General features: G+C 33.4%; 2 protein-coding genes, 1 long non-coding RNA gene and 2 other non-coding genes across 6 annotated transcripts; 2 read left to right on the forward strand and 3 right to left on the reverse strand.

Moving 5' to 3' along the window:
- The first annotated feature begins 737 nt into the window (after positions 1-737).
- LOC141712291 (serine/threonine-protein kinase STY8-like) lies at positions 738-16,493 on the forward strand. 2 transcript variants are annotated; one of them, XM_074515170.1, is made up of 16 exons: positions 747-1,178; positions 1,787-1,901; positions 4,098-4,210; positions 4,433-4,546; positions 6,007-6,082; positions 6,912-7,022; positions 7,403-7,453; positions 8,018-8,166; positions 8,278-8,385; positions 8,741-8,814; positions 10,282-10,457; positions 13,291-13,386; positions 13,922-14,002; positions 14,111-14,161; positions 15,983-16,123; positions 16,208-16,493. In XM_074515170.1, exons 1-16 carry the CDS (start codon positions 997-999, stop codon positions 16,235-16,237), a joined length of 1,668 nt encoding a protein of 555 aa, XP_074371271.1. In that variant the 5' UTR covers positions 747-996; the 3' UTR covers positions 16,238-16,493. The 2 variants fall into 2 exon arrangements, with proteins under 2 accessions (XP_074371272.1, XP_074371271.1); XM_074515171.1 differs by lacking the exons at positions 13,291-13,386; positions 13,922-14,002; positions 14,111-14,161; positions 15,983-16,123; positions 16,208-16,493 and adding an exon at positions 12,793-13,276 and having other exon boundaries at positions 738-1,178.
- A 576-nt stretch (positions 16,494-17,069) lies between these two features.
- LOC141714223 (disease resistance protein RPP13-like) lies at positions 17,070-19,808 on the forward strand. The gene is made up of 2 exons (XM_074517755.1): positions 17,070-18,608; positions 18,759-19,808. The coding sequence occupies exons 1-2, from the start codon at positions 17,205-17,207 to the stop codon at positions 19,806-19,808; spliced, it is 2,454 nt and encodes an 817-aa protein (XP_074373856.1). The 5' UTR covers positions 17,070-17,204.
- A 129-nt stretch (positions 19,809-19,937) lies between these two features.
- On the reverse strand, positions 19,938-25,681 carry LOC141712292 (uncharacterized). Its single transcript, XR_012571575.1, has 3 exons — positions 25,526-25,681; positions 23,735-23,790; positions 19,938-20,577 (listed from the first exon to the last, which is right to left on the reverse strand). It is a non-coding gene; the product is annotated as an uncharacterized LOC141712292 (long non-coding RNA).
- TRNAA-AGC (transfer RNA alanine (anticodon AGC)) lies at positions 22,395-22,467 on the reverse strand. The gene has a single exon. It is a non-coding gene; the product is annotated as a tRNA-Ala (tRNA).
- TRNAA-AGC (transfer RNA alanine (anticodon AGC)) lies at positions 25,238-25,310 on the reverse strand. Its single transcript has one exon. It is a non-coding gene; the product is annotated as a tRNA-Ala (tRNA).
- Positions 25,682-25,895: the final 214 nt, after the last annotated feature.

Genomic DNA, 25,895 nt, shown 5'->3' on the forward strand with positions numbered 1-25,895 from the left:
GGGGATTGGTGAACCCTAAATGTTAAAAATTGTTAAATTATGGTATCATTTATAAATTCTAAAAATATTAAATAAAAATAAATATTAAAATTATTAAATTAAGTTACATCCCTAAATTTTAAAATTATTTAATTTTAAATTAATATTTATGGTTCTTAGGTTTAGGGCCTAGATTAAATTAGGGTTTAGGCTGTATGTCCTCCACCCTAAACCCTAAATCGGTGTAACATTTATTAATTTTTTTAAAATGTTTTCAAAACCCAAAAGGGGATTGATGAACCCTAAATATTAAAAATTGTTAAATCATGGTATCATTTATAAATTCTAAAAATGTTCAATAAAAATAAATATTGAAAAACATAATATTAAATGATATTTTCAGACCCCTAAATAATACACTAAAAAAAGCTTAAAATAAAAAAATAAAACAGAAAAAACAGAAAACACAAAACGTGAGTTGAAGTCATACATTATAAAAAAAATAAGAAGCAAAACGTTACACGATATAGCGTTTGTATATATATTTTTTAAATTTAAAAACTAAAAACGGAAGTCGATATTCCGTTTTGCATGTATTAAAAAAACGGCTGACAATTTTGGATTTTTTACTGAAAAGTGATAATTTGAGCATTATTAATTTAAATAATAATAGTACGGGCCTTTATTTTAACGAAGGCCAAATTAAAATAGAATTCAAAATGTGAGTGCAAAAATAACGTGACAAGTGACAACCCTATCCATTACCTCTCTCTCCTCGTGCAAAGTGTTTCAGACAGTTTGCAAATTTACTTCATCTCTCTACAAAGAACTTGACAATTATAGCCAGTTCAAACGTTTTCCTTCCTGTCCCCACTACTCTCTCTCTCTCTCTCTCTCTCTCTCACACACACACACACAAATATACATACAAACAGAAAATCATCTTCCTCTCTGCAAAACAGATCATCCACTGATGTGCAGTTACTAAAGCATGTATTTAAAGCAACAAGTATAGTTATGGATTTAATTGAAGGAGTAGGTGAAAGCTCATCTCCTCCAAGAAGTGTTGGAAGTTTCGGTGGCTATAATATCAAAAACGATGTTTATACACGTTTACTGGACTCTTCAAACCATGACTTTATTTCTAATCCTCAGTCTCGTGAATTGTTTGATTTACACTTCCAGCGATTGCCTTCTAGGTATAAGATCTTTTCATACATTTGCATACTAATTTTGACTTCTATTCTCATTACTTTTGTTTTTTCTTCGAGTTTCGTTTCGGAAATCAGGTTTTGTTTACTATTTGCCTAAGCATTTAGGGAAATTGTAATGTGTTAGCCTGTTAGGTGTTGTTTTCGGATAAGAGGGTATTCTTGCGGAGTTCCATTTTGTTAGTTAATTGTTTGGTTGTTAAGCATGTAGACATAAATTGATGCTATGTTTGGAGTTACATTTTGTTTCTTGTGGAATATATCTAAGGTATAATGGTTCGAGTTTGTTATTCACACCATGCATTAATTAAGAAAAAACAAATTTGGTTGAACTCAAGTTTATTGTTATTTGTACATATGTTTGTACTTGGCAGTTTCTTTCTGCACAGTTTTTGTTCTAATGCTGTTTGTTCGTTTTACTTTACATTTTGTTAATGTTATGCTGGTTTAATTTTAATTATTTTTGCTATTTTTCTTCGGGAAAGTGTACTACGCACCTATATTTCTGTGAATGAGTTTATTGATATTCCTTTTGTGTTTGTTTCATTGACGATCAATTTGTTTATGTATTTATATCCCCCCCCTTTTTGACTCAGTTATGCATTAGATATCAATATGGATAGAGTGGAAGATGTGTTGTTGCATCAAAGGCTTCTTGCTCAAGCAAAGGATCCTGATAGTCGACCTGTTTTCAATGTTCGTTTTATGGAGGTATTGCGCATATACAATTGACATGTTATACATGTTTAATTTACAGTTGTATTGCTTTCCACTTCATGATACTGTATATAATTGATCTGTTATACATGTTTAAATTACAGTGGTACTGCTTTGCATTTTGTTTTGATATACTGTACCTAATCGCCGATTACACTATAATTTAATAGTAAAACACCGAGTTTATCCATTATGAAATGGAGGACTATCTAAGCCTGGCTAGTCTTTTAATGTAGTAAGAGTTTGCACAAGAAAGGAACATTTGGCAGGAACAACCGAACAAGCGAAAATTAGCTAGAGAATATTGTAAAACTTTTAAGGGTGATTTTATTGAATGAAATGCAGTGCATTTTCTTTTACGTGCTTTTGTTTCATACATGACTAATATGATAATATAATCTGTTTAGTTTGTTTGGAAATTCAAATATACTTAAATAGTTGAATAAATTTATCACACCATTTTTTGTATTTTTCATAATGAATCTGGTGCGGTTCTTTTGAAAATTAAAATGCAAGAAGAAGGTTATATCTGGATAATCTTACACTGTACAAATATTTTGGAATGAAGCTGTGATGCGGACAAAGTAATAATTAAACGAGTTTGTATTTAATACATATTATTATTCTTTTCATCGAGGTGTTTTACCTATATCTAGTAAGTAGAATATTAGTAATGTGTTAAATTATTACCTTAAAATCACAAAAGGAGTTGTTTCTTATTTAATTATGGCAGGTACTGGATTTTTTATTGGCAAGTAGACATGTATAATAATAAGATTTTTTTCATCTAAAGTTTACTTAGCTTCTAAGTTAAAGAATATTTAAATAACTCTTGTAATGTTCATTATTAATGAGATTTGAATTTATTTGAGACATTATGAGTTTTTTTCCATAAGGAATCTCACTTTTGATATATTAATGAGGGAAGATTTCCTATATTGCTAAGCGCAGGCTTCATGCTACATCAATTTGTATAGAACCACAATCCGCGGTACTTATTTTGAATTGTTGTTCTTAAATATTTTCCAAATCATTTGATATGAAGGTCTGCCACTTCGACATCATTATTCTCGAATGCTTTCACGGAGTCAACTATGCACGTGATATTTCCTGTTTGCGTCTAAAAGTTCATTCCACCCCATGTGGATCACCATTTGAAGATTATGATGTTGAGGTTTTCTAAAGGAAGGGAAAATTGTGTAGAAGCAATATTAACTTGGATATCATTATTTAGGGATAAATCTAATTTTGATTAATTATGTGTTTTAGTTATTACCTATATTAGGTAAATAGATTAGTAATTTTTTTTATTGTAATTATATCATGAAAAGAGATGTTTCGAATATTCATAACTATGGCAGTGAATTAGAAATTGAAACTAAACATAGTTTAGGGTCAGTGTTTCCCATGTGGTATTTACTTGGCTTTTTAATGTTTTTATAAACTAGTATAACACAATATGGTTGAGATTTGAATTAAGAATTTATGTGAGAATTCTGTGTTTTTCGTTGTGAGACATTGTCTCTTTTCAAAAAAATTTATCCGAGAAGAGTTCCCTAATTTCTAACCCTGGACTATGTCCTACACCTTGTGGTAGTTGAGTTTGACAACATTTGAGTAGCCAAAGTGAATATATTTTATGCTACATTTATTTCTAGATCCAAACGTGTATGCACATGACCAGCCTTTTCCTGATGTCATTTTCACGCCATATCTTAAATAAGTGCTTTGCCATGCAAGTATTCTTTAAAAAGTCTTGACATATGGAAGTGAGCACACGCGCACACACACACAGAAAGCATATTTGTTGAAATAAGCTTTTGTGTCCTTGCCGTCATGGCGGCTCATGCACTTGTCCACGCCTAATTAAATAATTTTTTATATATGTTTTTTGGAAATTTGAAGTATAAAATTATTTTGAACGAGTCCTCTTATTTTTTCTCCCTATTTTTTATATGGTTGTTGATAAGTATCTGCAAGAATTTTGAATATTAACATTTCTTGTTTGACCATTTTACAAAGTTAATGCTCAATCTTAAAATTTTTACATCATTATGTTGATCAGTATCAGTTGTGACCCTTTAAGACCCATCTTATTTCTGTCCATAATGAGATTCAAGGGTCACAATTTTCCTAACCTGTTGCTACACTATAGCTGTCATTTACATTACTCAATTTTGTGGTGGATAGGCATTTGACTCTGGAGCTGATGTTAATGAAGAAGATCAAGTTACTCTTTCCACATCAATGAATTTTACTAATGAAAGAAACACAAATGGAGGAATGATGCCATCACAAAACAGGTGTTTATTTTTTCTATAGAACTTATGTTTTTCTTCTTGTTATTCAGCTTAAATCTGATTTGAATGGAACACTCTGAAGATATCTGGACTTTGTTAACTGGGTTTCCCTATGCTGGACTCATTAATTAATTAGTTGTAGTTCATTGTCAGTTTTATCTCTTATTTAGTTTAATCTTATTTAGTTTATTTTGTAACAATAATTAATTCTATATCGAGAGACAGGAATTATGAAATTGACTTTGAATCTTGCTCTAAGCTTGAAGACCTAAATTTGGATGTTAGAAGGAATTCTACTGGCAAGGAGATGGCAGCTCTTGCTGAAGAGTTCCCTGGAAGGTATTATAAATAAATTTGTTGATAGCTTTCTATGAGTTCCATTAAATGAAAATTTAAGTACGGGAGCCCATTTTCTATTTAAGGTTAGGTCTGCCTCGAGAAAGCTGAGCTTGTTTATTACATGCTTGGATGGACATGAACTAGTATTACTTGTTTAGCGAATACTCTTATGTTCAGAACAGTGACATGTGATGGACATTAGTGTCATAATTAATTTGTGAAATTTTGATGTTACTTTAGAATGCATTAGCAAGATCATAAATCCGATGTCAACAATGTAGGTGAATTATATATATATATATTTATTTATTTATTTCTTTTAACAAGACATTTGCACACATACACGTACATCTATAATACATCTGTTTAACATCACAATGGTTTTTATGTTAAATAATCTCTTTACCATGAATTTGCATCTTCAGTGCAAGACAAGATTTTGAGTTAAATACACTGACATGTCAAGATCTTTTTCCTTCGTCCTGCATGTCAAATAAGCGTGTTCTGCAAATAAAAATTTGTTTTTTTTTGTTTTTGGTAATGATCAGAAGATGTAACTAATGATCGGAGAAGGGTATTCGGGGCAACCACTTGTGCTGCACTCCACTTTCCACCACCTTGTTTTATAGATTATGTTCTGCATGTCTAATTATAATTTATCTAGATTTCAGTGATGGTTGAAAATTGTTGATATATGGTTTTGCATGAGTACATGAGTACTTGTATGTGAAATTATGCTAATTATATTATATTTTTTTGGCATTTGGCAAGTATGCTCTAAAGTTCTGCAAATTATACAACGAAGTTATGCACATTATGGATAGTGTTACACACATTCTCCACCTTTTTTTTATTTAGTGAATGATTGTTATGGGGAAGATGATGACATAAAAGATTGTCAATTAATTTTTATATAATAACTACCGGATGTAATTTTGTGTTCAATCTAAACCACAAGATATAATCTAATACAACGGTTATAAATTAGGTCTCCATGGTCTCCAGATTAAATAGGTCTCCACATAACTCAACTCTCTCTCTCTCACACACACACATATATATACATATATGTACATACAGTTAGGATTTCAAGTATTCAAATGCAGGGTGTTAAGTTAGTGCAAGTATTTAGCAAACCTAAGGAGTAATGTCTAAGCTTGAGCCAACTTCAGCTTATAATAAATTTTCCAAAACGATACATTTACACTGTTAAGTTGCCCATAAGTGTTTTTTATGTGTGTAATTATTCCCTAGGTGCCTTTTTAGATTCACTGATTTGTTAGTTGTTATATACGAGAATGAGATATAAAAATAAACCTTGTTAACAACCACATCCTTTTTAAGTGAAATTTTATTTGCATTTCATGCACCTCTTAAAATGAAGTATGATTTTTTTTTTTTTTTTTTTTTAAATTAGCTTTACATTATCCCTTTCTAATATCTTTCTTTTAATGCTCTAGCTCATGCAGACAGGAACCTGTTCTGGTTCATGAAGTTATATTCTCTACTGTTGACAAACCCAAGCTTCTCAGTCAGGTATTTCTCTAGAATTTGTTATTTGGTATAATTATCATATTTTACTAAAAGGCTATTCAGATTTTCTACCTAATCTGATATTACATGTACCATAGATGATAGATCTATGAAGCTTTAGTTTATATTGTTATTTCCCGACTTGTTGAATATCATGAATGTGCCAAGATTCTTGAATATTTTTTTATTTACTTTTCGTTTTAGTTCTAATTAGTCATATAGGGGTCTCAATATGATTGTAAAAATAACAATACAATGACAGTTAAAAAACTTAAACCAAGCAATAAAACTATATGCCTTAAAAACTATTTCTTGCACATACAATTTGTAGGAACATAATTATTTTTTTTTATATATTAAGTCGTAGCATTTTGTTTTGCATGAGACGATATATAGCTGATCAACAATTTTTGTCAAAAAATAGTAGACATCTCTATAGGCTTAAAATGTTATCAGTGCATGTGTCCTGCAAGACGATTACTGTATATTGAGGACAAAATATTTTGAATGTCATTTTGAAAATTTAGGTATTTTTTTTCAAGTTCTATCAGTAAATATCAACATTTTATGCAATATTATAGGATTCTTTTAAGTATCATCATTGCCACCATATCAAAGGATGTTATATGCAATTTTTTTTGTCCTTGCTGATTGCCAGAAAGTTTTTGCAAAATCGAGTGATGTACATGCATATCTTAATCTAAACTAGGAAAAAGCTCTTGCAACACTTGTAGAAATGAGCAATTACAATATTCACATATTAGGATAAGTTGTCATATAATTATATTTGAATCACTTGCTTAATGTTACTTTTCATCTTTTTCATCTATAGCTATCTGCTTTGCTTTCTGACATCGGACTCAATATCCGTGAAGCACATGTGTTTTCAACAACTGACGGATATTCTTTGGATGTATTCGTTGTAGATGGATGGCCTGTTAAGGTATGTTCTATATCACATTTTTGTACTAAAACACAATCAATATGCTCTCGTGCAAACTCGCAATGCTTAAAAATGGAGTTAGCAATCAAAATTTTAAGAGATTTCTTCCGGTACTTTTATGTTGTAGTGATTTTATAAATTTTAAGCACAAAATTTTAGCCAGGGACTTTATAATTTTGGTTCTTTTGGAGAAGTTTTCACTGTTTTCCTAGTTTTTTGTGTGTGAAAAGATGCCTTTATATGTATGCATTTTTATTTTTTGGATTGTATTTATTTGCCAACTGAGTGCCAGTGGCATGTAATAGGGAAAATTTGAATATATTGCTTGATATAGAATATTTTCCGTGTCCATTTTTACTAATTTGCAGCATTTTAATTAGGATACCAAGGATTTGCATGACGCTGTGGTTAAAGCAATTGCTAAAAGCGAGGTACGGCAAATTGATATTCTTTTAGTGTTGTATTTGATATTGTGCTCATCTGTAAAACAAGGGTGGTGGAACTTCTGGGTAGTTAATATTAACAATTGTAATTGTCATTTTATGGTTGTTACCTTACACACACACACATATATATAAATAAATAAATAAAAAAATATAAATATATAAATAAATAAATATATATATATATATATATATATATATATATATATATATATATCCTCGACGAATACATTTAAGAAAAAAATGAAATCTTCGGTTAAGGTAGTAGTAGAATTCTTGACATTACATACTTGGTAAATTATTGCCTGGAATTAAATTTATATTTAAAAAAGCCTTGGATGATGTATCTATGTGTTGTTTTGATTAGAAATGGAAATATATGAACTAACATCGACTCACTTGATATGTTTCTACAATTCCCGTTACAATTGTGTCCTGAAATACGATTGTTAATATATCATGTATCTATGTTCTGTGTTGTACTGTTTAACTCTGTCTTATGTTTTATTGTTTAACCCTGCTAAACATTAACTAGTATTTTTAAATTTATAGCGCTCTTGGTCTGGTTCATCACATTCTCGGACAGCTACAGATAAAGCACGAGTAGCGCAAGCATCACAAGCAAAACCAGGGGACTGGGAAATAGATTTAAGAACATTGAAAATCGGTGAAAGAATTGCATCGGGATCTTGTGGAGATCTGTGAGTGATTAATTTCAATATGAACCTGAACTGAATGTATGTTGTTCATTGTTCAGCGGTCACCCATTCGTATTGCCTATCGTAACTGATAATTCTGGTTTTACATGAAAGGTTTCGGGGAATCTACTGTGGTCAGGATGTTGCTGTTAAGGTGCTTAGATCTGAACACTTGAATAACACATTGGAAGATGAATTTGTTCATGAAGTGGATATTTTAAGGTAAGTTACTTTTCAGTCAGAGTTTTAAAATATAATTTATTACAGTGATTTATGTTCCCTGTATTAATCACTAAAGAAAAACTGATGTATCATTTGCTTCACTAGTTAACAAAGTGTCTCTGTGTAGTTTACTTGCCCCAAAACAGGCAGTTTGTAAATAACGTTTTCTTGTAATCCTTCTATTGTCACGAGTTATTGCTTGTACTCTCCTTGTGCATGCAAAGTTCATTATCAATGGTCACTTCTGCTGTAAATGTGATTTTAACGACACATTTTTTATCATGAATTTTTGGAATATTTTTTAAAAAAATCTTACATTTGGGTGCCAAATTTTTATGATTGGGTTTGCTTGTAGGGAGGTGCAACACAGGAATGTTGTTCGTTTTATCGGTGCATGTACGAAATCTCCTCATTTGTGCATAGTAACAGGTATGGGCTTCTGAAGGGAAGCTTTACTCTTTGCTCTGTCCATATGCAGTTTACTTCTAGCTTCCCTGTTAAGTTTTATGCAGGATCACATATTTTTTCAAAAGCTGCTTCCACTTTGAAACCCATGTTGAAGTATGAGTAGTCTGAAACTTATATCACAAAGAGTTATCCATTTACTTCAATTTGTTATAATATGTTATCAAACCCTTCTTATTAAAATATGTAATGGATGCCATGTTTCAAGTGCCACTGAATCCTATTGCGTTACTCCCTTTCTTAAGTAAAACACTCATTCGTCAAGTAGATTAGTAGACTGTTGGCATATGAATTCCACATCTATTTATTGGTATAGGAAGCACCTTTCTTTAACAGAACCATGATATTACCCATGAACATGGAAAGAAAGCGTTTTCAGTTATGGCCCCATACGTCTGATACAAGTGACTACTGACTTGTAAAGGGTAAGGGAAAGTTTCTTTCAATTGCGATAAGCTAGTAGTGACTTGAAACTTGCAAGTCAAAAAAAGATCATTTTGATTGGTTCCTGTGACTTGCATGACCAAACAAACATGCCCATATCTATTGCCTAACGTTTCAACAAGCTCTTGTTTGTGGGTAGATACCTATTTCTTTCTTTTTTTTGTCCATTTAGTTTTTTCGTTTGTCTCTCTTCCTGAAAGAACAATGAAGTGAAGGAAAGCACATTTCAGACTTTTAGTAGTCACTACTCTCACTAGCTAAGTCAAAATGTTTGACTGAGGTGTTTATCATTGACGATGCTTTATCGTTTATCGTATCATATTTCAATTTTTTCCTCCTATTTCTTCTTTATGGCTTTGAAATATTATTGCTTTCATAATGTTTATCCTTTATATGAAGATTGATTGCTATTGATTATGAAGTGAGTGCGAGCAACGCGAGATGTTTAATGACCTGTAGAACGTAGATGCTACAGGTTATATGTGCATGTTCTGTGTTGCCTGTAGGCTGTTCTTATAGAATGTAGATGCACATGTTGGAGGAGGAATTATTATGATGTGATGTTAATAAGGACATATAAGAAAGTAGGGGAGACTATATATTATTTGGTGGAATTATGGCATAAAGTCTGTTCGGAGTGGAATATTAGATGCATGCATGTTCGTTAAGCGTTAATAAGAGTACGTTGACAGAATGCTGCACATATCAGAGTCGCATAGGTTGTAGCAGTTAGTTTTGCTTACACATTAAGTTAGTTTTCCTTCGTATTGTTGCCTTCTTTATCTTTTGTTCTTTCTTGGTAGTTCATTTGTATTTTCCTTGTGAGCTGACTTCTGCTCAAAAGTAATGTACAATAATTTTCAGACAATTTTACTGAGACAAGGTCCCATATGTTCAGGTTGAATTTAGTTATTGTTCTTCTTTTGTCACCCGACACTGTTTCCATTTATGCTTGAAAACGTAAGGAAGTTATCTTTGTACTTGCAGAGTTCATGGCTGGAGGGAGTCTATATGAATATCTGCATAGAAACCATACCACGATGGAGCTTTCGCAATTGGTGACTTTTGCAATAGATGTTTGTAGTGGAATGGAGTACTTGCATCAAAATGACATTATTCACAGGGATCTGAAGACGGCAAACCTGCTTATGGATGCTGAAAGTGTATGTATACATGCACACTCTTTTTCTTTTAATTAGTAATTACTGTTGATTGTTTTATCAATTCATAATTATTCATTTAGGAATCAGTGAACATGTAAAGTGACATTATTTTGTTGTTATAGTAGAAATGTTTGATTCACTATAAGATTGATGATATAATTTATTATTTAGCAAAATAAAGAGAGAAGATATAATCTATTGTCTACTCATATTTTAGGTACAAGGAGGGGAAACATTATATTGAAGTGAGAAGTAATCTCCATTCTAGGCTTCTAGCTATCTCAGTATTAAACATACCAAATGGTTAATTTTTAAAAACTCAATGTAGTAATTTTTTTTTATATATCTTTCACTCTGTGAAACTTGAAAAACAAAGGACCAAACTATTACTGCCAACACGGAAACACCTTATGACATGATATTAGCAAAGCTGCTTTTCTATACATAAACAAAAGTTATAAAATTTACCGGTACTCTTATCTCTGTGACCTAGTTTGTCCAATCTTAGGTGCTTTATTAGTTCATATTGCATCGTGTTATTTGCACTACTGGGAGCTCTTAACATAAAAGTATCTTTCCAAGTCTTCCAACATCTTTTGGAGATATGCTGATTTGCATGTAGGCAACGAAATAGTGCTATATCAGCTTCAAACAATAGATCTAGTCACAAAGATTTCGACTGCATCATGTAAGAAGATTCGCACTAACCAGTAAGCAATATATTCCCATTCAAATGGAGCATTAAAGAATCGATCTGGCGCCAAATGATAAAGTTGCCATGATCGGATGGCTGTATACCTGTATCCTCCTCTGTTCCCGGTGCAGTTTTGTCATGACCTTGTGTGAGTGCCCATTATTGGCACTAGGGTTCACCGGATCCCCTTAGGTTATGGGTGGGAATTTTTAATGTCAAGTATCATAACTACAAGATACTGTTGGTTAGTTGACAATTGTTAAGGACTCAGTGGCTTGAGCTTGAACCTGGGAAGCTTGGCAGAAGTTGTAGACATGTTGCCCATACTTAACAAGTTATTAATCTATCTTCCTTTCTACTACTTTTCCAACCGTATTATTTTCATATGATTTCCCACCCAGTATTTTTCCACTTCTGATTGAGAAAAAGCATGTTATGTATTTTTTGCCTACTTGCTAAAGTAAATTAACTATTCTTTTTTTTTGGCATATCAGAAGTGTGTACCTAAAATCCCTTAATGTAATCCTTATTTCTTGACATATTAGAAGAGTTTATATTTAAAATTATTAAGAGTTCTGATCCCCTGAGGACTATATACGTCTATTTCTATTATTTGTGGCAACAAAACATGTATGCTGCTTTATTCTGAAAATGGAATTCTTACTAAGAAAAATGAAAAACAATATATTTTCAGAATGATACCTATATTTTGAAATTGGAGATTTCTTTTAAGGGTTTGTATTCCCAAGTAGGACACTGTTACATTGTTTAGAAACATAATAAGAGCAAGTGGCAATATAAGTTACTAGAGGATCGGGCCTTGGATTCATGCAGTCAATGAGGCTAGTTAAAAAAAACAAAAACAAAGAAGTGCCATGTTTCCTGATTTCTACTTTTACACAGCCTCTGCCACTTTCCTTTCTACCGTATTTCAGATTAAATTCATTTCCTGGTGTGATTTAGTAGACATGATCCTGTCCAGGTCCACTTTTGTAAATCCAATCCAAACCTTCTCCCTAGACCACCCCAAAACCCAAATACCAATTCTGTATCAGATCACAATATGAACTATTAATGCAAAGATCTCCAACAGTCAATATTTCTTGAACAATTAGATATCCAAGGTATCGATATGTTCTGAGGTATTGCATAGAGACATAACGTGCAGGGTCCATTTTCTAACCTTAAACTTCGAGTCAACATGCCAGTTGTTCTATTTTCCAAACATCAAGCTATATAATGCTTTTTTCTAGGATATACATCTGATAAATAGCACTCTCACTCTTGCATTCCAGCAGTCCATGAATATGTCATCCTGCGGAATCATGAATCATTTGACCGAGTCATGTAATAAAATGGAAGCAATATGCTGAAAAGTTATTTAGCTGGGTGATTTGAACTGATGACTAATCTGAATGCTAAATAATTAAAACTGTTTAATTGAATGACTGGATGTTTGTCCAAAGTATATAGATGTTAGGGATTTTCACATTTACCAGTATGATGAACTAGTTGTTTAGAAGTATATTATGTATTGTTGTATATGCCCAATGTTTATTACTCTTTTTGCGAAATAAGCATGCATCACTCCAACAGTAAAATAAACCATGTAAAGATATTTACTATTCGTTCAATTTGTAGGGCCTCTGCCGTAAAATGAGGCTATGTGTCTGCATTTACTTCACAAACATCCTATGGCGGATGCAGCACTAGACTTGAGGGTACTCTGAATATTTTGTTGTTGAGGATGGGAACAAAACAATCAACTTGACAGACAACACTTGTTAAAATTTACTGCGTGTGAATAGGTTATATTAGAAATTAATGGTATAATGTATAAGCAACCAAAAATTTAGATCAAGATCTGAAACTCCCTTGGTTATGAGTTATGACTCGAATTCTGTATTCTGGAGAAACTCAGACATATTAAAATTTGTAGTATGTATTAGTATATGCAGTTAATATAGACCAAATCTCGGGGGATGCATAGGAACCTTTCGGTTTCATGTGGCTCCATCCCTGCTGATATTATCTTTCTGCACAAGTTTGAATTATATTATATATCCATTCTGGTTACTTTGTTTTGTACCTCTTAGCAACTTCAGGCATATTAAGTTGGCATCTTAATTTTTTCTTAAGGTTGTTAAAGTGGCAGATTTTGGTGTTGCTCGGTTCCAGAATCAAGGAGGGGAAATGACAGCAGAGACCGGAACATACAGATGGATGGCTCCTGAGGTCTGGTTCCATCTGATAGCGATTTATTGTGCTTCCTTACGCTAGTAGAAATATGAGTGCATGTGTCTTGATTAAATCATCAGCTCTTGTCATATACATGTATTTCCCATATCATGTAGACTGTTACTATGGTATATATTCATATCATATGCATTTGTTGATGCTCCAAAAATTCCACTTTCAATTTAGGTGGTTCTTAAATATGCTGATCCACTTTCAGGTGGTTCTTAAATATGCAGAGATACATTTAACTATTTAAGTCATGTGTCGATACAGCAGACATTGAGAAATATATCTAGGAAATGTATAATTTAATATGCAAGTACAATTCAGTTTTACTTTCTGTCTAGTCCATTTTACACTGCATCACTTGCTTTTGGGTGCATAAGGCAATTGAAATTGGGTCTATAATGTAATTGAGATCACCAGCCTCCGCAACCCCCTCCTGGTGCAACTGTGGTGTTGCAACACGTTTTGTGGTTCTATAATCTCCTTTTCTCTCTGGTATATATTGATTATATGCCTTATTTTGAAGGTCATAAATCATCTTCCTTATGATCAAAAAGCTGATGTGTTCAGTTTCGCTATTGTTCTATGGGAGCTTGTGACAGCAAAGGTATATATTCCCATAGTTTAGTCTAATGTAAAGTTGAATCCAATCGAGTTAAATCATAATTAATTAAGTAAAATAATGTTTACTAAGATCTCATTGTTTGATATGAAGGTTCCATATGATTCTATGACACCATTACAAGCTGCCTTGGGAGTGAGACAGGTTAGTACAGACACAAATTTAATCTTAATCTAAACAAATGCTATAATTGCCGCGACTGCTAATTCTTGTTCCTTATCCCTTTCGCAACAGTTTTCTTGTGACATTCTCTGTAAATTCCTTTTTTTTTTAAAAGGGTGCCATCAACTAATCTTAGACACTTGAAAATCTATTTACTCACTTCACAATCACTAGCTCAATTGTTTGGGGTTTCCAATGATAGGCATATTGCAAATTTTGTCTCTTAGGCTATGTTGGTCGGGTAGGATTAGAATCTTGGATTATATAGATTAAATCCAGTCGCTGATAATTACTGGCTTTATAAGTTCTCTGAAAAATTAAGTCTCATGTTTGGTTGGTTTAGGATTATAAAGGGACTGTTCATTGATTGTAGTATGTTTTTTTGCTAACATGAAAAAAATGAAAAATGCAATCCTTAGTTGTCTCTATTTCCATCTAATCCGTGTTCATTGTTTAATACATGATTCATTATGTTCAAATGTATGACTGTGGTCATTCTTTGCAAATTTGACTTGATATGATCACTAATTTCATAAAGTCCAACATAATTTTGGTAAAAAATAATGTTAAACATCTAAACTTCTGTTAGTATTTGATCTTTGACTTTGATGGCTACATGCGGCAATGACTAATACGTCGATATGGAAAGTTGTAATTATTTTATATTTAATTCTATATGTATATGTGTGTGTATATTTTCTTACTTCACTTATGTGAGATTTGAATGAATCAAGGCAATTTTGTTTGGGTTTGACTTCTTTAATCTTAAATGAAAATCAAGAAGATGAGATGTGAAGATTTTTAATAATCCCAATCATTTTGATATGTTATAATATAAAACCCACCTTTAGAATTGGGGTTATTAGTTCATTATCTACTTCATTCTTAGATACCCCTGATAGATCCGTTAGTATTACTCTTTCAGTCCTTATTTTTAATTACATATACATATAGGTACATATGCGTGCTTGTGTGTGAAGATGAATATTTGGTTTTGCATATATATGTTTATGTAAATGATTAGTTGGTGTTCTATGGATAGACGGTGAAGAACCCTAAATTGGGTTATGAAGAGCCCTGAATTTTCAATATATATGTCTTTGTTAATTATGAAGATATAAGCCATTTTACCGCGTGCACGTCACCGCTCTGTTAATTTTCGTAATAGTGGTTGACCGTTAAATATGTAGTTGACTTTGACATTTGATATCCATCCAATTGTATACATTTTTTTCAATGCTCGACACACACTTTAAGGTGAATATAAAGTATACCTCCATAATTTATTTTTTAATTTTTCTTTTTTTGTATGAAAATTCAAACATCAAATTTGTATTCAGAAGAAAAAAATTAAAAAATATTTACGGTACTATACTTTAGAGGAGCATTAAAATGCGTGCCGAGCCCCCGTCCCCCAATGTATACAAATCTTGGGGGACAGAGGAAGTATTATTTAAGAACTTAGTGATCACACCGAGTAAAATTTGCAAACAATGATCAACGTGATACGTATGGATGTAATGAGTCATGTGACTGATATTTGAACCAATCTGTAACTGATGGACCCTCATTTTTTCTGAAAGTATGTTGATCCTTATCAAAACCTTTTTGCGCTAGGTTTGAGTGTATCAACTATCAAGGACTCACTGGTAGTATGTTTATTCCAATGATAGTCCCTGAACTAGTTATCCCATTACACTTATACGAATCAAACAGGAGATGACTTTTTCCATTGTACTAACGCAGTCCCATTTAATAATTCACGTCGTGAACTCATTTTTTTTAAATGTTTACAATGCCTAGGGCCTTCGGCCAGATATTCCTAAAGATGCACATCCAAAGTTGTTGGACTTGATGCAGAAATGTTGGGAAGCTAGTCCAAGCAAACGACCGTCCTTTTCTGAGATAAAAATGGAACTTGAGAAGATCCTTCAGGAAGTTCAGGTACCAACTCTTGTGAACTATCGGCTTCATGCAAATATCATATTTAATCTTATAACCTTAATATATTCTTCTGTTAATTTGCAGGATTCTTCCAAAGCATCAAATGACAGCTGAATTCTTCAGCTGTAATTTACATAGGGTAGATCAGCCTCAGTTGTTTCTTATTCCCCCCTCTCCCTCTCTTATATAGATATAGAAGTCTAGTTGGAAAGTTAGAAAGATTGATACAGAAAGGCACATCAGGGAAAGAGATGGAGTGACTTGTTACATAGTACTTCCACAAACTTCTAAATGTTTCCGTTGTACAATCAGATATAAGATAGTGTTTTTTCTTGCAGTCAAAAGTGCAGTTTTGATAAATTTTTAATGAGTATTGTTTATCAAAAGCACCCAACATGCATATAACGAGTCTAGATCAAGAAAAAAACATTGCAAGATTGCACCCTTTGACAGACGGTACAACACTCGAGTTTTCTTTAAAAATATTACTTTGTACTTGGAAGTATTTTATTATATTTTTCAAGTACAAAGTAGTAATTCCTTACTTTTTAAGCTGTCATTGATTTATATCAAACTAATGCGTAACTTGAAGCTTTCGGATCAGTCTTTATTACCGCAAATATGATGCACACCTGTTCATCTCTGTTCTATGTTCGTAGACGACGTTAATTTAATTTGGCGAAATTTGGACATGTGTACGAGATCATATCATAGCGTTTTAATTACATAAAAGATTTTTTTATAGTGGGAAAATATATGAAATGAATGAAGGAGAGTAGCACAAATGAAACAATGCTCTTTTATTTGTATCAGCTTAACGCATATTAGTGCAAAATAACTTTCAAGAGTGTTTCTTAAATCCATGTTCCAATTAAAAAAAAATACATTTGACCGTAAAATACATGGCTTAAAAGTAGAGATCTCAATTAACAGGCTCATATTTGTCCACATATCCTGAGCTTTTGCACAGTGATTTGATAGTTGACCAGTTGACCTCTTAGTTAACGACTGTATATCATCCATGCTATCTTAACCTCTAAGTTTTGCAAACCTTACTTTGATTTCAACTTGATAGAGAAGAATGGTTGATGCAACTGTATCCTTTGCAATTGAAAAGCTCAATGATTTTCTTACTCAAGAAGTCAACACTAGGACAGGCGTAAAAGATGGTGTAAGGTGGCTCAAAGATGAACTGGGATACCTCCAATCTTCATTAAGAAATGCAGAAGCAAATCAAGAAATGAATAACCTGATCCGCTTGTGGAACGACAACGTAAGAGATGTTGCAAATGAAGCTGTGATTATCCTGGAGAGGTTTAGTGTGCTACAAGAAGAACATGCAGCTCCGAAACAAGGTTTTCTAGATCATTTGCGAAGCATTATTTGGAGCTGCAAGAAAGAAGCCAATCTTTATGATATTGGCAAGGAGATTGAGTTGCTGAAGAGAAGAGTTGTTGAGATCAAGAACAGACGAGACGAGTACGGTATTCCAAACATCATAGCAGATCCAGATGTGCAACGGAGGAGGAGAACATTACTACGAACAACCTCCTTTGAAAATGAGGTGGATGTAGTTGGTTTTAAGGATGATGTCAAGACTTTGTTAGCTGAACTTGTTAGGGAGGATCCATCCCTTGGCGTAATTTCCATTCACGGAATGGGAGGCTTGGGCAAGACTACACTTGCCAGTAACTTGTATCACTCCAGCGAGTTGAGCCATTTTGAGACTCGTGCTTGGGTGTGTGTCTCCCAGGAATATGACATCAAAGATGTTTTGAAGACGATGATAAAGTCTTTCTTCGGAAATGAACTCGATTCAATGAAGATGGACGAGGTTGACTTGCTACGGCACTTAAGGAAGTTATTGCAAGATAGTGACCACTATCTTGCTGTAATTGATGACGTTTGGGATATAGAGGCTTGGGAAAGAATTAAAAAAGCTTTTCCAGACAAAAATAATGGCAGTAGGATTATTGTAACTACAAGAAATAAGAAAGTTGCTGAGAGAGTAGACGACAGATGTTTCGTCCATGAACTCCGGTTTTTGCGAGAAGATGAGAGCTGGCAATTGTTTTGCAAAAGAGCAACACCATCCCATAATCTGGAGAAGTTGGGAAGGGAGATGGTACGTAAATGTCGAGGTCTACCACTTGCAGTCGTGGTATTGAGTGGGCTATTATTGCATAAGAAGAACTATGAGGACTGGGCAAAGGTGAAAGACCATATTTGGAGACATTTGAAGGGAGACTCCGTTCAGATCCAAGAAATATTGAGCTTGAGCTACGATGATTTGTCTTCTCAGATGAGACAATGTTTTTTATACTTTGCAAGGTATCCAGAAGACCATATTTTTCGAGTGAACAAGTTAAAGCTGTTATGGATTGCGGAGGGATTCATATCTGAAGCTGAAGAAGTAGATGGAGTGGTCATGGAGGATGTGGCTGATGATTATCTCAATGAGCTGATTAATCGCAATATGATTCAGGTAACAAAAATGTTTTGGAACGGTCATGTTTTAAAGTGTCGTATCCATGATCTTGTACGCGATCTTGTAATACAAAAGGCCACAGAACACAAGTTGTTGGGAATTTTCGATTCAAGTAAACAACATCAAAGTCCTATCCGTTTGTTGCAGGGACAATCAAGGCATGCCATCTACAATGGAATTGGTAAGTACTTGAAATTACTTGGGCCTAGTTCCGATGACTTAAAATTGCGTTCATTGGCAGTAATTAATAATAGAAATGATAGAGTTGAATTAGAAGAAATCAAGTTGTTGTACACTAGATTTATATATCTCAAAGTGCTAGATTTGATGAGTGTAAAATCACACGGGATAGGAGAAGAAATCGGTGATTTGGTTCTTCTAAAATTCTTAGGCTTACCAGATAACCTATGTCCTGAACCTATAGTAATTCCTCCAACTATAGGCAAGCTGAAAAAGCTACAAGTGTTGCGTGGTTCATCTTTTTCTAGTTACGAATTTCCTAGAGAAATATGTGAGCTAAAAGAGTTGAGACATCTGAGATTTCTAAAATTCCCCCAAAAACTATCTAGAAGAAGTTTGAATATTGGTAGCCACCCAACAAAGCTCCCGACTCTAGGTGCTATATGGTATGAAGATCTGATCCAGATTGATGCTGCCAATTTGCCGAACCTCCGTACTTTAGTAGTAACAAATAAATCAATAGCAGGAAACACATACACTTTGGACTACATAGGTAATTTAACAAGACTCCATTCAATTTCCCTCAAATTTCGAATTGCTGTTATTCCTATAATCAAACCTCTTTCATATTGCAAACGTCTCAAGTGGGTCTTCTTGTGGGGTAAGATTAAAGATCCATCAGACTTAAGTTTTTTGCCAGATTCAGTCACTAATTTGACACTAGTCAGTAGTGAGTTCACCATGGACCCAATGCCTACTTTGGGATGTTTATCAAATCTGACTGGCCTTGATTTGTATAAGGTGTATGTGGGGAAGAAAATGGTCTGCAATTATGATGCATTTCCAAGTCTTCAGACTTTGAGATTAAGATATCTACCTAATCTGGAAGAATGGCATGTTAAGGATGGGGCTCTGCCTTCTCTAAAAGCCTTTCAACTAGATCATTGTGAAAAGTTGGATATGGTTCCAGAACGAGTAAGATGCGTTCCTCCCATACCTGACATATACACTCATTAGTTTCTAAGTTGCAAAATTACTATAGTATTATTTCTTAGTGTTATAAATCTGATGTTGTTTTATTATAACCATACTTGATTCTGAATTTTTAGACATTATATATTACAGAAGAAATACGATTCTTTGAATTTAAATTTTTGAGGCTGGTTTAATACTTCTGCGGAAAGTTTTATAAAATCCATTTCTGGAGAAGGTTTAATAATTCTCCTCTAGAAAAGTATAAAATCCAGTTCTGCAGAAGATTTTATATAAAATTCCTGAGCACAAAAAATTATTTAACACCCTTTAGCTAATTGCATCATTAGCTGTTCAACCTTTTGTGGAATTTTGATCAAACAAGTGCATGATATCTTTTATCTCACTAAGGGAATCAGGAAAACATTTGGGCGGACTAACGACCTAGATATGGGTGGCTCTGCCATGTCCCATCAACATTTGGTTCACAGGCTTGGACAGGCTTGGTCCTAAAATATCATGTTTTTCTCCAGACAATTTAATTAAAACAAAAACTGTACTTTTGAATTTTGACAGACCAACATTAAAATGTAATCAATTGATCTTTTGGCAAAACAACTTATGACTTATAGAGAGGAGACTGTGATTTACCAGTTATCTTAACCTCTCTCCAGCTTGAGTTGCACAGAAAATGTTGCATATACCATTCTTTGAAGGATCTTTTCGTTCCCTGTCTCGAGATCAGAATAATTATTGAGCATCTTCCTGTCTTCCATACGAACTGATGGTCTTGCCATCAGCAGAGTCCACATACCTAAAGGAAGAAGATGAATAGAGACATACCTTCTAGGAGTCGATTTTCGCCCAAATAAACAAACAAAAACTAATTAAGGAAAAGTGGCAAGGTAAACTAAACTTTATAGAACATGGATTTGAGAGGGAAGAACAATAAGTCTACAAAGGTAAAAAAACATATATAAACAATGAGATGTCCATGATCTGTGCATATTTCATTACAGACATTGTAGTCTACAAAGTAAATTTTACATGCTCACTAGAAGACAAAATGCAAGGTATCACTTATAAAAACATTTAGCATAACAAAATATGTAGAATAGATTCTTAATGCTAGCAGGTCTGTATACAAATTTTATGTTTGCTAATAAAAGAACGAGTATTCAAAGCAACCACACCAGTCTGGTTTGCCTCTTGCACAGTTGAGGCTACTCGCTGATAATTGTCTGATTATGATTAAACAGATCTTAAACACCCATATGTGTATGACCAATTACCACCTCTTACTAAAAAGATAACAGTGGTGAAGTCAATAAAGGTACCTCAATTCTGTAGTCACCAGCCTAGTTTTGTTTAGAACTTGCAGTTACACATTTCTTAGGTTTGGAGAATCATTATCGGATGGCTATTGTTGTTTGAGTGAAGTCATTAATCAAAAGTTCAAAACAAGTTTAACCAAGAGAGGACCACTGCACTTTGATGCACAGGTACCCAGATCATGCAGGAAATTAGTAGGTTTATAAACTTATACCAAATTCTTAACGTCAAGTTCCAAAAAGTGTTACCGACATACTGGAAAAATTACCATAGCTTCCATCATTATTCATCACGATGTGATGAGTCTTTCCTAGCTTTAGGACCAACAAGCCATCAACCAAGATACTTACCGCTTTGACGTATCAACATGAAAGTATTGAAATTGTGAAAAAGAATGGAGATGCGGGGTATCAATCCCCGTACCTCTCGCATGCTAAGCGAGCGCGCTCTACCATCTGAGCTACATCCCCATGATATATAACATTTCTTGGTTTCTGGTCTAAATATTTCTCATACAGTTTGCCGAGTAAATTGAATCAGATTCAATTTATAATGTAATGACTAATAGCTAAACAACTGAGTTAATACCTTTTTAACTATTTTTTTTAGAAGTATGGCCTATAAAGCTTTAGGTACTAATTTCCACCTAAATTTCAAGGCCAAGAAATTAAATCACAAATTTCATGAGAAACTGGGAATTCAATTCACATGGATGCTAGAAAAAAATAGTGTCCGAGGGGATGAAGAGTAACAGATTTGTGTTGGTTAATATAGAACTAACCAAGAATAAGAATTATCTTATAATGCTAGCAAGTGGCAAGAAGCACACTGTCAAAAACTCACAAGAAGATATATACAAGAATCAATCAAAGAAAAAAGGTTTTTCATTTAGACCACTAACAAGTATCAACCAAGATCACGCATACCCGTAGACGCTTAAAAGTTGGATGATGCGGACTGTAAAGATGTTCCAATAACATTCATACAGGAAGAAAATGAACCAGCATTAACAAGGGAAAAAAGGAATGAAAAACCCGGAAGTAAATATGATTTTGACATCATTCTCGTATGTTTTCTCTAAAAAATTTTCAGGGTCAGTAATACAAAATCAACTAAGAAAAATACCTAATACCTAATATGCTTGAGAGTTGCAAGGCACACATGGAATTTAAAGGACAAACTCGTACTAAAAAATAAGGAGTATCGACAAGAGATGTCATGTGGGCCAGTAATACACAGAAACAAAGAAACAACATAGTCATTCGTCTATATCCCCCGGACCCTTGCAAAAGGATAAAATGGAGATGCGGGGTATCGATCCCCGTACCTCTCGCATGCTAAGCGAGCGCTCTACCATCTGAGCTACATCCCCAACTTGATTTTGATGTAACATATCTCAGTACTAATGCTAAAGCACATATGTACATTCTACTATCAGATTTATATAAAATATAGAATAGAAAAAACTAAACAGAAAGCTACAAGAAAATATAGGTTAACTATACAAGTACATGTATGTAAGTAAGAAAGAGTAAAATTGCAATTAAAATACTGAAACTGAATTAGACTATAATGTTAGAATCAACTGAAGATATATACAAGCATCAATCAAAGAAAAAAGTTTACTGTTTATTGATTCTAATTTTTGGAATTAAAATAATGATTTTTGGAATTTAGTAAGAAAGAGTAAAATTGCAATTAAAATAGTGACAAATATGACATGTTAAATTGCAGAATTAGGCATGATCAGATCAAAATGAGACGAGGAATAGGGAGAGAATTAAGTGTACATATGTATCAATGTATGTAAAGGTAGATAGTTATATAGAATATTGAGGATTTTTGTTGATGAAGTTACGAGGATTTTTGTCGATGAAGTTACGTAGCGAACAACTAACCAACAAGTATTTTTGGACTTTTTATGAAAGCCCAACACCAAAGTTTTAATTATTTTTTTAATATTAAAAAAAAAAGCAGACATCCACTTTTCTTATAACAAAATTTAAAATTTTGACCTTTCTAAAGAGAGGGAGGAATAGTTATATTATGATAAATAATGTAACAAGTAATAGCTAAACAACTGAGTTTATACCTTTTTAACTATTATGTTGGAAGCAAGGCCTATAAAGCTTTAGGTCCTAATTGCCACCTAAAGTTCAAGGACAAGAAATTAAACCTCAAATTCCATGAGAAACAAGGAATTCAATTCAGTCAGATGCTAGAAGAAACAGTGTCTAAGGGGATGAAGAGTAACAGTTTTGTCTTGGTTAATATAGAATTAACCAAAAATCAGAATCATCTTAACTGCTTGCAAGTTGAGAAGCACACTGTCAAAAACTTAAAAGAGCAAATATTCAAGCATCAATCACACAAAAAAGGTATTCCTCTGTCCCAAAATAAGTGTCGCTTTGACTTTTGACACGTTTTTAAGGTACTAAAAAAAGATATTTGCATATATTTATTTTCAAATTTTTTTTCCTGAATTAAAATTTTACATTTATATTTTTATTTGAAAAAGAAAATTTATAAAAAAAATGTACACAAGTACCTTTTTTACACCTCAAAATACGTGTCAAAAGTCAAAACGACACTTATTTTGGGACGGAGGGAGCATCTAATTAAGAACAGTTACAACTTACAAGTACCAACCAAGAATCACGCATACCCGTTCACGCTGCAAGTTGGAAGATGCAGCCTGTCAAGATGTTCCAATGACATTCATACAGGAAGAAAACAAACCAGCAATTATCAAGGAAAAAAAGAAGTGAGAAACCGGAAGTAAATATGATTATGACAATAATGTCATATGTTTTCTCTAAATTATTTTTAGGGTCAGTAATACACAATCAACCAAGAAATGCCTGATAATATGCTTGGGAGTTGCAAGGCGCATACTGCCAGCTGCCAGCCAGGAGTTTGAAGGACAAACTCATACTAGTAAACTAAAGGAGTATCAACAAGAGGAGTCATGTGGGCCTATAATTCACAGAAACGAAGAATCACTCTTCTATATCCCTCGGACCCTTGCAAAAGCAAAAAAGGAAAAATTATGCCAGCCAGGAGTTTGAAGGACAAACTCATACTAGTAAACTAAAGGAGTATCAACAAGAGGAGTCATGTGGGCCTATAATTCACAGAAACGAAGAATCACTCTTCTATATCCCTCGGACCCTTGCAAAAGCAAAAAAGGAAAAATATGGAGATGCTGGACATCGATCCCCGTACCTCTCGCATGCTAAGCGAGCGCTCTACCATCTGAGCTACATCCCCAACTTGATTTTGCTTCACCATATCTTACTACTAATACTAAAGCAAACATGTTCAATCTACTATTAGATTAGCATATAGAATAGACAAAAACTAAACAGAAAGCTACAAAAAAATATAGGTTAACCATAAAAGTACATGTATGTAAGTAACAAGAATAAAAATTGCAATTAAAATACAATTAAATTAGTATAAACGGAGAAATATGACCTGCGAAATTGCAGAATTAAGGAATTAGGCATGATAACATCAAATGAGTCGAGGAATAGGGAGACAATTAAGTGTACGTATGTATCAATGTATGTACACATAGATAGTTATATAGAACAATGAGGGTTTTTGTCAATGAAGTTATTTAGTGAACAACTAACTGAAAAGTTTTGGCGCTTTTTATGACAGCTTCTCCTTCTTTGTCAACACCAATGTTTTTTTTAAAGCAGACATTCACATTTTTCTTTAACTACGTCATTTCGACCTTTTCAAAGGGAGGGAGGAATAACTAGATCATGATAAATTCAGTATGTAATTACTAATAGCTAGACAACTGAGTTTGTACCTTTTTAACTATTACTGCACTATTCTATAACGATTTAGGTCCTAATTGCCACTCTTAAGAACTCACATAAACATACATACAAGTATCAACAAACAGGGGCTTCTCATTTGGGCCAGTGATAAGTAACAACCAAGAATCACGCATAGCCTGTTGACCACGAACAAAGTGTTAAAAACGGAAGTGAATATAACCATATAGGGTTATTGATTCATTCTTGATTTTTGGTTGATTCTATATTACTCACCCCTAAAATCAACTTAGATTGGACATGAAACAATGACTTATATCACTCTCTTGCAAAAAGGGGAAAGGATAAAAATGGAGATGCGGGGTATCGATCCCCGTACCTCTCGCATGCTAAGCGAGCGCTCTACCATCTGAGCTACATCCCCGAGTGCTTTCAAATTTAACTTTATTACAACTTATTTTAGAGCACACATGTTCGATCTACTGAAAAAATAATTATAAATAAAAAATCAGCAAAAGCCCCAAAAACACAAGAATTTGAAAAGACAATTAAATCAGCTTGATGAACCATATGATTACATGTGTAACGAGAATAAAATCACAGAATAAAAAGAAGACTGAAAGTAAAATAGATATGGACCTGTGAAATTGCGGGATCAGGCATGATCCGATGAGAATGAGTCGACCGTATAGGGAGACAATTGAAGTATAGGGATGTGATGTATGTATCGTGTATATACATACATACAATACAATGATGCGAGTTTATGTTATTTACCGCAAAACGAACTCACAAGTCACACAACTAGACCACCTCAAAACGTTTCCGTTATTGTGCTAAAAAAAAACGTATCAATTCTTAAACCCGAATCCAAACTGGATTTGTATTCATATATCAATACTAATTTGGTGACACTAATCCGGAATTAATATATTCGTGTTTACCCGTTTTAGTACACTAAAATACACAGATTATATATGAAAAAAATTACTCCCCCCCGTCTCTGCCA

The sequence above is a fragment of the Apium graveolens genome, chromosome 3 (assembly GCF_009905375.1).
Source record: "Apium graveolens cultivar Ventura chromosome 3, ASM990537v1, whole genome shotgun sequence".
NCBI classification, from domain to species: domain Eukaryota; kingdom Viridiplantae; phylum Streptophyta; class Magnoliopsida; order Apiales; family Apiaceae; genus Apium; species Apium graveolens.